Genomic DNA, 12675 nt, shown 5'->3' with positions numbered 1-12675 from the left:
CGCATCCAGCTTCTACAAGCCCATTCTATTCAGAAGCGATCATCCCTATGCCCTATTCACTTGAAAGACTATTACCCTCCTCTGTGAGAGCATTAGAGGGCTAAAAGGCTAAAACAGTCATTCAGAACTTACTTTTTATGTGATTTTAAATGGAAATTCTCTTTGGAATGACCCTACAGAATGGATTTAAGTACCCTGAGAATGTATCATCTGCACAGGTGATAAAACAGCCATGTGCTCTGATCAGATGGAAAAGGAGGGTGCCTTCTCATTCTAGAAAGCATTTGATTGGACAAAATTAAAGGGATAGTTCACCGAAAATTGTCTTATCGTTTACTCACCTGCATGTATTCCCAGATGTGTATGACTTTCTTTGTTCTGCAGATCACAAACAAAGATTTTTAGAAGACTATTTCAGCTCTGAAGGTCCCTAAAATGAAAGTGAAAGGTGGCCAGACCTTTCAAGCTCCACAAATCACATACAGGAAACATAAATGTAATCAACATGACTTTAGTTTTTAAATCTATATCTTCAGAAGTGATATGATAAGTGTGGGTGTGAAACAGACCAAATTGTTACTTCTGAAAGTGAGAGTGGAGATTTAAAGTAAAAAGGACTTAAATATTTTTAAGAAGTACATTTCTTACCCACACCTATCATATCACTTCTGAAGATTTAGATTTAACCACTGGAGTTTTATGGATTAAGTTTCCTTTATGTGATTTTTGGATCTGAAATGTTCTGGCCACCATTCATATTCATTCTATGGACCTACTGAGCTGATATATTCTTCGTCTTGATACGCAGTTTCTTTAGCAATTGCGTTTTTCATCTGACGTTTCCTTTTTATGATGCTGTCAGTTTGGTTTTTGAATTTGGGTATGGAGGTACAGTAAGTTTTGTTGATTTTAAACACTTATTTGTGTTGATTTAAAACTCCATAGAGCATTAATCTTAAAAACATCATCTTGGAGAAAATTTTACTTGCTTTTAGTGCCACACACTGTACATTTCACATAGGAACTTGTATGTATAAGGAACCGTGTAAAATATTTGAATTTATTTTTGCCACAATCATATACATTTCATGAGATCAAGCTGGAATCGATGCGACGTGACACCATTTTCCTGTGCAGGCCTGGCTCCAGCTCTAAGATGTAAGGTGGGCCGAACAGTTGAAGGGGTGGGTGATTATAGTGTGGGCCAGGCCCTGGTGCAAAGATGGCTTTTGTTAAATAGATGCAAGAAGAGTAGGTCGATCACAATTCAGTGTGCAAATAGAAGGCGAACGCCTTGCAAGTACTATCATTGAGCAGAGTGAATATCTGCGTATATCGTTCACAAACGATTGGTAAGTTCTTCCTCTGTATTTTACTGTACACTCAACTGTTTTCTTTTCTTTTTTTTTTTCAGTGTGTGAATCTTTGCTTTAGATTTTTTTCAGGACTGTAAAACTAATTTGAACTACAGTGTTCCAACATTCAGATTTCAGTTTTCTAAACAAATATTCAATATTACTGTAATTATTTAACATTTATTTATATTAGGTTTGATAAAGACAAATGGTCTATCTATAGTCATTGATTATGCTGAGAATATAATTTGTCCATCTCCAGTTTGGGGGGTGTTTGTGTATACTGTATTTAGGTTACTGTTGTAACCTCCGTTCCCTGATGGAGGGAACAAGACGGTGTGTTCCCCTGGCCACGACGCTGAACGAGCCACTGCCATGGCCGGACCTTACTCTCAGCTCCTCAGTGCAAAACCTGAATGGACAGATGCATGATTCCCTAATTTTATACCCGTATGTCCTGGGGAGGGACATGCAAATTCTGTCTTCCAATTTCTCATTTGCCTTTTCTCAAGTTCAGAGGTAACCAAGGCCTTCAAAGAAGTCCCCTAGTGTCGCTTCATTCGACACAACGTTTCGTTCCCTCCATCAGGGAACGGAGGTTACAACAGTAACCTAGACTTTTTTTTATGATTAAGCGTATAGTATCTCATGAGTCTTAAGAAAAGTTTTGTAGCAGCATCTGTATATACAGTATGTATTCACTGTGCCTATTGGATATTTAATATAATGTACATGTATTGTGTAATGCATAGCATTGTATCAAGAACATTTGTAAAGGCCAGCACCAGTAGCGTTTAATTAAAATTGCACAGGTGTGTTCTTTACTTTCACTGTGCAGTACATTTCTGTGCAGTATAATTACATTTTTACTGATGCTGGTCTTTACAAATGATCTTGATGTATTGCTTGGCATGCATTAATTTACAGACCTCTTAAGAGCTGAATAGAAAAGGCATACCTTCTGCTCAGAGAGGATAAGGAAAGAGAGAAAGAAAGGGAAATGTGGGAATGGATGTACTCTCACAGAAATAAAGGAAGCAAAAGCTAAATAGAGAGAGATCCTGTCCATGCTAAGGTGGCTTTTCAAAGCATGTCACGAGTAGACACTGATTTCCACTGAGCAACAATAAAAGTCAGTGACAGCCGCTTCTCTAGCTCTTCATTGACCTGTTATGTGTAAAGGGCTTTACAGAAGGAATTGGCAATGAGAATCTTTTCTCAGATCAAGAGTTTTAAAGTGGAACATTAGACCGTGATGGCATGAAAAAAGTGCTTTCTGCAAGTTGTGCATTTTTTGTACTTTCATTCTTGCTTAGGTAGTTTAGCAGCACGGATAACAGATTAGATACTCACAGGAATTAGTAGATGTGTGGTTGGATTATCGAAACAAAAAAAAACTGCAGGAAAATATTGGAAATATGATCTTTTGATTAGGGTTTTTTATTTTATTTATTTATTTATAAAATGTCAATAGTGCTGTATTATGTGTTTAAATATTTGTGTTCTGGCACCACAAAATGAATGAACTAGACTATGTAAATCTGTATAAGAATGCTTCCTCTCACAGAGGATAACTACTAGTATTAAAACTCATTCTTGCTATGGGTCTAATTTTTTTTAAGTAGTAACACAGCAGTCCTATTTAGTTTTCTAATCTATCAAATCAGCAACACACAAGTTGTCAATTAAAATGGTTTGTCTCAAAGTGAATATTAAGATGGTGGAACTAGAACACACTGAGTGGGAGTGAGGACAAAAGTGATCTTTGAATCAGGCAATGTTTCACAAAAGATACAGGAGAATCATAGTAATGCACAGTAATCAAAAGTATTTATACTGTATACACAACAATCTCTAGGAGCTGAATAGGTAATAACAAGTGGACAAAGAATTGAGAATACTTCTGGGTAATTTTAGCTTCATCATTCCTTTCTCCATCCATTCAAACTAACTTGAATAGTGCATAACATTACACTATTGGGCTTTTAGATTTGGATGGTGTTTAATGGACACTAAACTAGATTCCAGGGTGATTCGTTGACTCTCCTTTTTTTTAAATTCTTTTTTCATTAATTTTTATTTAATCTTCTGAATCACATTATGAGGTGGTTACGGAAACTCCCATTGTCTGTTCCATCATCTTGTCTGAACACACTTGTCTCTTACCCATTAATTTCCAATGAGAGGAATAGAGGCGGCAGAAAGAGCAGAGAGTAAAGTAAATAGAAGTTTTAATTAAGCCCTAATAATGTGACTCTAGAGAAGAAGCAGTATGTTTTTTGTCAATGGAGTGTCTTGATTTGCATAACCATTTGGCTGTGTGTATGTGATTGTGTGCTTTTGTGAGTTGTTGGAGAACAAGACAAGAAAAATTATATAAAGATCATAGGAGAAAAATCTATATATAAGTCTCTTATCTTGCAGTTGAAACAGTTTCTTCATCTTTCAAATTTGTCTCTTATAGGTCAATTAAAACACCATCTCTCAGTTTAACAATAAACCAAGTGTCCACTGCACTGTCTGCAATATTATACTGCACTACTGACTAGACTAGAGGTCAACCGATAGTGGATTTTGCCTATAATGATAACTAAGAGGGTGAAAAGGCTGATAACCAATTAATCGACCGATAATATTTTAAAATTGATTTATAGAATTATAAAGGAGTTCTAAAATCCCAGATATACTTCCTACGAATTCAAAGAACGAATGGGTGTGATGTCATTTAGAACAAAATCTGGCTAAAACGAAGCTGTTTTTCGTTTGTTTCAGTAGTTCGTAATAGCCAAACATTTAGGAAAAATTCTTACCGGCGACTAAACGCCTTACTGCCATTGGTCCACATCATCGGTAGGTGTGGCCTGGAGCTCCAACTACTTTGGCTTGATGCCTACAGCTCATTTTGTTTTCCTTTATCATCAGTCAAAATAAGCAAACTTGAACACACTGGCATGTACTGTAGATTTATTAGCGAGCTGGAAAAAACATGGTCATGGTGAAAAGACATTTTTCAAGACCATGTCATGCAATTATTATAATTTTTTCCTACTCTACAAAAGGAATCAAATCTACTCAAATACTCTCAAGTGTCCATTCACTCATGTGCCTTCTACAGCAAAAGCCATTCACACATCTGTCCAAAGTAAGATATGCTTAATCATTCTTTTGTCTTTATTCTGCACATTAACACAATTAAACACTCATCTTTGAAGTATTAGTGTCATCATAAATTACAATAACAGAGTGTAACCAGTGCATATTATGGCCGCATATAGTGTGTTAGCGAATTAGTGTCATGCATTCACTATGTAAACAAGACAAATAAAAAAAAAATCATAATACTGTTTTACTGTATATATATATATTACTTAAAATCATCGAGTGGTTAATGTCAAGTCAAGTCAAGTGGTTTTTATTGTCCTTCAACCATATACAGTTAGTACAGTACACAGTGAAACGAGACAACGTTCCTCCAGGACCATGGTGCTACATAAAACAACATAGGACAAACCCAGAACCACATGAGACTACACAGACTAAAATAACGTACCTATATAAAGTGCACGTGCATACGTGTGCAAAACGTATGGGACAGCACAATAAATTAATAAAAATGAACAGGACAATAGGCACAGTAAGAGACAGTGCAGCACCGACCAGTACACAGTAGTGCAAAAGATGACAGTTTCTAAAAATGCCAAATGTAAACATACTGTATCATACTGTGAGATAGTGTTCTATGCACATAGCAGTTATTGAGGTAGCAGCCAGGTATAAATTGACAGTGAATTAAAGTGCAACTCAGAATACATGTGTGTGTGTCAGTCCAGTCTCTGGCCATGATGGCCCAAATGCTTCGGTACCTCTTGCCTGAAGGCAGGAGGGTGAAGAGTTTGTGTGAGGTGTGTGTGGGTTCATCCACAATGCTGGTTGCTTTGTGGATGCAGTGTTTTTTGTAAATGTCTTTAATGGAGGGAAGAGAGACCCTGATGATCTTCTCAGCTGTCCTCACAATCCTCTACGGGCTTTGCGTTCCGAAACGGTGCAAGTCCCAAACCAGGTAGTGATGCACCTGCTCAGGATGCTCTCAATAGTCCCTCTATAGAATGTAGTGAGGATGGGGGGTGGGATATGTGCTTTCCTCAGCCTTCGAAGACAGTAGAGACACTGCTGGTCTTTCTTGGTAATAGAGCTGGTGTTGAGGGACCAGGTGAGGTTCTCCGCCAGGTGAACACCAAGGAATTTGGTCCTCTTGACGATCTCCACAGAGGAGCCGTCGATGTTCAGCGGAGAGTGGTCACTCTGTGCTCTCCTAAAGTCAACAACCATCTCTTTTGTTTTGTCGACATTCAGAGACAGGTTCTTGGCTCTACACCAGTCCGTTAGCCGCTGCACCTCCTCTCTGTATGCTGACTCATCGTTCTTGCTGATGAGACCCACCACGGTTCGAGCTGAGCATTGCTGCACAGTCGTGAGTCAGCAGAGTGAACAGCAGTGGACTGAGCACACAGCCCTGGGGGGCCCCAGTGCTCAGTGTGGTGGTAGTGGAGATGCTGTTCCCGATCCGGACTGACTGAGGTCTCCCAGTCAGGAAGTACAGGATCCAGTTGCAGAGGGAGGTGTCCAGGCCCAGCAGGTTCAGCTTTTCAATCTGGTGCTTAGGAATGATTGTGTTGAATGCTGAGCTGAAGTCTATGAACAGCATTCAAACGTATGAGTCCTTTTTATCTAGGTGGGTGAGGGTCAGATGGAGGGTGGTGGCGATGGCGTTGAACGTTTGGATGATACGCAAACTGCAGTGGGTCTAAAACAGCTTCTTTTACTGACCTCATGTAAATTCTACTCATAGAATGAGGCATAAAGTCATTGATAACACATTTTAATGTCACATTAGTTAAGGTTTATTGAGCATCCTCATATTTAAATGCTCCTCTAAATGCCCCTCACAGCAGTGTAACGGTTGTCTGAATGTTCTTAAACAGTATACGATGATTTTAGGGCAGTGGTGGCTCAGCGGTTAAGGCTCTGGGTTTCTGACCAGAAGGTCAGGGGTTCAAGCCCCAACACCACCAAGACACCACTGTTGGGCCCTTGAGCAAGGCCCTTGATCCTATCTGCTCCAGGGGTGCTGTATCATGGCTGACCCTGCGCTCTGACCCCAGCTTAGCTGGGATATGTGAAAAAAAAATAATTTCACCATGTATATGCAGAAATGTATGTATAATGTGGGACAATTGATCAATTTATTTTTATTATTTTTATTATACAGTACTTTTGCTCAGCTTTTTAGAACTTATTTTTACCCCTGAATGAAGAACGAAGAACGAAGAACTTACTATGATGGGCAGAGACATAGAGGCTATAATAGTCCAAAATGAAAGCAAAACCCAAAAGTAGTTCATTTGCAACCAAAATTCCAACAATAACTAGAAAATTAAGATTTAGTGCATAACATGGGACTTTTAGCTAAAAACAAGCCTGACCAGGGACTTTTATTTTAATATAATAAATTAAGCTTATTATAGCCTATAATTTCACCAGATGAGGTTTATTTATGATAAAAATAAAAAATCCAGAATAAAAAGCATAGATTTAGTTGATAACCGATAGTTCCTAAAAGCATCAATCTATCGGTTTTACCGATTAATCGGTGCCACTAGTTGCTCTTTGGAACTATTGGTTATCAGCAAAAATCTATGCCTATAACCGAAGTTACTATTGGCACAGATTAATTGGTAAAGCTGATATATCGGACAACTTCTTCAACTGACTTCATATTAACATGCTCAAATGAAAGAAAATGTCATTCTCAAGACTGTGTGAGAAAGGAGAATTTAAAACAGTGATGCTTTGTGTATTTGTTATACTTTTCGTGTTAATACTAATGTGTAGGTGAAAACTGACAACAACTAGTGAGACAGATGAAGCTTGAAGTCTGGCTTTTATTTGAGTAATTCAATAATCAAACTGATTCTCATGACAATGACCATTGCAAACTTTTGAAGTAATAACCTATATGATGAAATCTTGTCACCATTTTCAAAGGGAAATTTTTATTTATTCATATTTATGCTTTTAGACCCATAACAGATTTGTTTCTGTTTTTCTCCAGGGCCTGCTTATTCAGTTCTTCAGAGATGGTCACAGGATGATGATGTCACAGTAGAGCGGTTAAGGACGAGACGTTGGCTTCTCATGGAGCCCCTTCCAATGGAAAGTAACAAAGCCAGTCAGGACAGCTTGAAGCCCGAGTCTCAGGATTCACCTGGAATACTGGCTGATGATGATGCAGATAACAGCTCCCAAATAATGGTAACATTTAAACTTTAACACTTTAGACCCATGCTCTACAAAGACATCATATGGATTTTCTCTGAACACAATAACGATTTGTAACTAAAATAAAAATGTACCTCATCATCCTCATATTTAATGGCTAGTTCACCCAAAAATGAAAACCCAGTTCGAAACCTGTAGTATTTCTCTTTGTCCGTCCATGTAACATAAAAGGAGATTTTTAGCAGAATAGCTACAATTTTCCTTGTAATGAAAGTGGATAGGAATCTGCTGACAGCTTTCTCGATGGATAATACAAATTTTCTTTTTTTTTTCAAATATATTTTGTGAATTTGTTATATTTTGTAAAAATAAATGTTAATTTAATTTCAGCACTTTTGGCTACTTTTAATTTTATTTCTTCGATTAATCGATTAATTGGATAAAAAATTACATTTTACTTCCTGTATTTTTTTACATTTGATTTTTAAAAAACAGAAATGATTAAAGGCATAAGGATTTTGTTCGATTTAAGGTTCTAAATTCATGATTCTATACTCTCACAAAACTTTAAACAAAGCCTAAATCATGAAAAGTTAAGTAAAGTTTACATCAATTAAGTTAACTGTGACTTTAAGCAGCTTTGCTTAATATTGAAGTAACATCTCAAGACATCAGCCAGGAAGATAAAGGTCGGTCACAAATGGGTCTTCCAAATGGACAATGACACCAAGCATACCTCCAAAGTTGTGACATAATGGCTTAAGGACAACAAAGTCAAGGTATTGTAGTGGCCATCACAAAGCCTTGACCTCAATTCAATAGAAAATTAGTGGGCTGAACTGAAAAAGCGTGTGCGAGAAAGGAGGTCTACAAAACTTACACCAGTTCTGTCTGGATTTTAAATTAATATTGTACGTTTTCAAAAAGAACTGTCACTGATTACATGTTTCTAAACTCTTATTTATAAAAAAAATACAAATAAAATTGCAGTGTATGGTTTTCCGATAAAATAATGTTTGCCACAGTACAAATTTAATGGTGAAATCAGACATTACATTGCATTATTAGAAAGCACTTTCACCCCTAGCACTATTATATTCAGCATTATATGTAGTTTAATACAGTACAGTCATCTGTAAATGCAGTGCAGGGGAAAACATCTAAAACATAAAAAAAAACTGACATACATTGACCTCTGAGACATCAGTGTTGCATCAGTGAAAGTTGATTACGGTACATTGAAACTGAAATCGTGGTATGTTTTTACTAAACCGCAAAGCATAGTTTAATCATAATGATGCTGCTCGCTTTCTCTGTTGCAATCGGTTTAATTGATGTGGATGAGCGCGCTTGCTTACTGAGTGAAGTTTAATGGAGATGCACAGCAAAACGGAAATATGCGCCTGAATTTGAATTTAAACCATGTGTACAAAAGCATGCTTTCAAAAGTAAATTATAAGTGATGCGCTGGAGAGAAACAACTCTCAAACACATCAAAGAGAACACTGTCATTGCACCTGATGCAGCAACCGCTCCACGTTAAACTGTATGCTTATTATTATCGTCTTTTAAGTGTCCTGTTCCAGTTGCTGCCGACACGCTGCAGGAGTGTTTGTAGTTTGCTAGCCTTCTTAGCATTGCTTATTCTTATATGTTAATCATTTTATGCTTTTCCATTTTACAGCGTGCTTCAGGTTTCTCCGCTTTTCTACTGTTTCAACTGCGTGTATCTTACCGCACGCACCCGTTTTCTCTCTTTTTATTATTTTGTTTCCCCGCTTGTCTACATATCGCATCTCAACTGCGTGGATTCATTTTCTCAACTATGTCTTACACTGGTTATTGCATCAGTCTCAAACATCTGCTGATTAGGAACGACATCTAACCTCATCGATCTCAAACCCTTGCTGCTCAAGAACAACCATCACAACAACAACAGCAACAATTGTGGTAAGTCATGGCATCTGCTTATGTTTTTTTGTCCTGCATTGCATGCCACATGTTTACTATAGCTACTTCCATCAGCAGTGAGGGATTAAAATGTGATAAATGTAAGGAATTATTCATGCTGATGGAGAAGTCAAGTCAAGTCATTTTTATTTGTATAGCGCCTGTCACAACACACATCGTTTCAAAGCAGTTTTACAGAAAATCATGCATTAACAGAAAATTAAACCATAATATCTATAAAGTCTTAGAGTCGTCATTGTGTAGTTTGATTAAATATGATTATGATATGTGTATAAAAATAAGTAATTAAATAATAATTGTATTTAGGCACGCATCCGAATGCTAGTGGAGGTCAGTGAGAAAGAGAAGACTGTAGATACTGTTTAGGATACGGGCAGTACAGCGAGCAACACACACGCTTTTGTTCTGACTGTAGAGTCCATGCAGCAGGGCGTTTGGGTGAAGTCTCGACAGCATCCTCACTCAGCAAAGCGACACCACTCTCCCATTCCTGTTATAGTTTCCAATCGCTTCTTCCCAGTCAGTGATGTACCCACTGAGAATCATGTTGAAAGAGCCTTAATAATTGGTGATTCTATTGTAAGGAATGTGGAAATAGAGACTACAGCCACAATTGTTAAATGCATTTCCGGGGCTCTGACTTCAGATCAAATTTACAAGTGCTTGCTAATGCTAAACGTAGATTTTCTAAAATTTGTTATTCATGTCAGCACTAATGATGTCCAGCTTTGCCAGTCGAAGATCACTTAATATAATAATAATGAGGTGTTTGAACTTGCAAAATTGATGTCAGACACTGTAATATGCTCTGGCCCCCTCCCTGCTCATCGTGGTGATGAGGTTTATAGTAGATTAGTGTCACTGAACGGCTGGATGTCTGAGTGGTGTCCGAAGAATAGCATAGGATTTATAGACAATTGGAAGAGTTTTTGGGGAAAACCTGACCTTCTAAAGAGAGATGGACTCTGCTCTCCTCTTTAGTAATTTGGCTCATAGTCTTAATAGTGATAATATTTGACTAACTGGCTGCCCAGGTCAGGAAGCAGACAAACTGGCTAATCTGAACATCTGCTGGTTGTCTTGAGACATCACACAGGTCACATAAACTACAACACATAGAGACTGTATCAACTAGATGTCATATAGAGACTGTGTCTGTTCCCTGAACTAACAAACAGAAAACTCTCTCTAAATCATTTATAAAAAATTGGATTAAGGTCAAAAACATTACTAAACATTAGATCTCTTTCTACCAAAACACTAATTGTAAATTAAATTATTACAGATCATAGTTTGGATGTGCTCTGTTAGACTGAAACCTGGCTTAAACCGGATGAATATATTAGTTTAAATGATTCTACTCCCCAAGGTTATTGTTATAAACATGACCCTCATCTGAAGGGTCGAGGAGAAGGTGTTGCAAAAGATTGTGGCAAGCAAAGCTGCTGCTGCTGAGTCTCAACTGAATCAAATGAAAAGTGGGAAAAAGCCAGGTTTGGAAATTATTTGCATTTGAGGCTGATGAAAAGGGAAACATCATAGATCAGCAAAACCCTATTTGTAAAGGCTCCTTTCGCAATTTTCTGACGAAAGGATGAAACACATCAAGCTTAATAAAGACAGACACGGATTTATTCAAGCAAATAAAGCAGGTGAGTTTAAACGCATATTATCATTTGCATTAGGGCTGAAACGTTTAGTCGACATTATCATAAATTGACCAGTTTATTTTATGTAGATCCCAAAGTATTAGGGAATGATAAAAAAAAAAAAAAAAGTAGGGCTACATTCAGAAGCATGTACCTTTGTGGAATAAGCGGAGGCGGAGCTCTTTAAAGGAAACATCCCGGTGTTACATCTTAAATGCAGTTATAGTGAATGCGTTATAGCTGTATTAAAGTTCAAATAATACAGAAGCAGGTCATGTTAATAACTATAAACTCAGAAACCGGCATTTCTCTGTGTGGTCGGTGCCTCTTCAATGAGTTGCGCGAATGTCCCGATCTAAGGGGGAGAGATTGAAACTGTACCCGGCTGAGAGAGTCTCTGCCTCGGGGACGCTCCTCCTTCGCGCGCGCACACTTAATGTAGCTAGATTAGAACTTACTCGCAACTTATTTAATCATAATATCTATATATATGTCCATATGCATTTCTCATCATGAAGAAAAATGGCAAAATGCAGCTTTAATAATAAGAGAGCACATTGCACATTAGTTTGGAAATTGTTTTTTATTAATTCTATTGTATGCTTGTTTATTTTGGGGTTTGTTTTTTAGTACTTGGTAAAAACTTAAATTAAAAGTTTCAAAAGTTGAAGCAAATCTTATATAAGTGTTCAAAAGTACTTTAAGCATGCATTGTTCAGTTTTGTTATAATTAAGAAATAATATATTTAAATTAAAGTGTTGCTCAGTGGCATATTTTTGTTCTTAGTTCTGCTGCTAATGTTTTGTAGACTTTGTTATTAAAAGAGTGTTGTTTAGTAACCTGTTTTTGTGTTTTGCAAAAACAAACAGAAAATGGTATCAAGTACCGTGAAATTTCACTGGTATTGGTACCGACTACTGAAATTTTGGTACCGTGACAACACTAGTTCCTAGAATATCAAAATCCACAATAGGAGGTAGATCCTTTTCCTATTGGCTCCTAAACTATGGAATAGCTCACTAACACTGTTTGGGATGCAGACACACTCACTCAGTTTAAGTCTGGACTAAAGAATCAGGCATACACCTAATTTATCCATCAACTCACAATTAGGCTGCTTTAGTTAGGTCTGCCGGAACCAGAAACATCTATCATGATCTATAACTCTGCATAAAATTGAATGGCATCTATGCTAATATTATTCTATTTGTTTACATGTCTCAACCTCGGGATTCATATCCCAAAGTTACCAGAGTTGGCCAGATCCAGCTCCGTTCCTGCTTGGTGTCGGACTCCACTGCTACGTGTCGCTGAGTGATGACAACAAACTACAGCCGGTGCTAGCCAGACATTTCTTCAGTCTTTTACAGTGTATATCAGAGGATGAACTGTGTCACATATTCCCTGTTGTCTTTTGTTT

The 12675-nt window shown here is 37.4% G+C and overlaps 1 protein-coding gene across 1 annotated transcript in view; it reads left to right on the top strand.

Annotated features, from left to right (window-relative positions):
• plxdc2b (plexin domain containing 2b) overlaps positions 1–12675 on the top strand; it is a 108457-nt gene that overhangs the window by 47424 nt on the left and 48358 nt on the right. The window contains exon 2 of the mRNA XM_052149116.1: positions 7468–7667. Within this exon, the coding sequence (XP_052005076.1) occupies positions 7468–7667 (200 nt within the window). The remainder of the gene's footprint in view (positions 1–7467; positions 7668–12675) is intronic.

The sequence above is a fragment of the Xyrauchen texanus genome, chromosome 2 (genome assembly GCF_025860055.1).
Source record: "Xyrauchen texanus isolate HMW12.3.18 chromosome 2, RBS_HiC_50CHRs, whole genome shotgun sequence".
Classification (NCBI taxonomy): domain Eukaryota; kingdom Metazoa; phylum Chordata; class Actinopteri; order Cypriniformes; family Catostomidae; genus Xyrauchen; species Xyrauchen texanus.
This window is presented reverse-complemented; position numbering and strand designations above follow the sequence as displayed.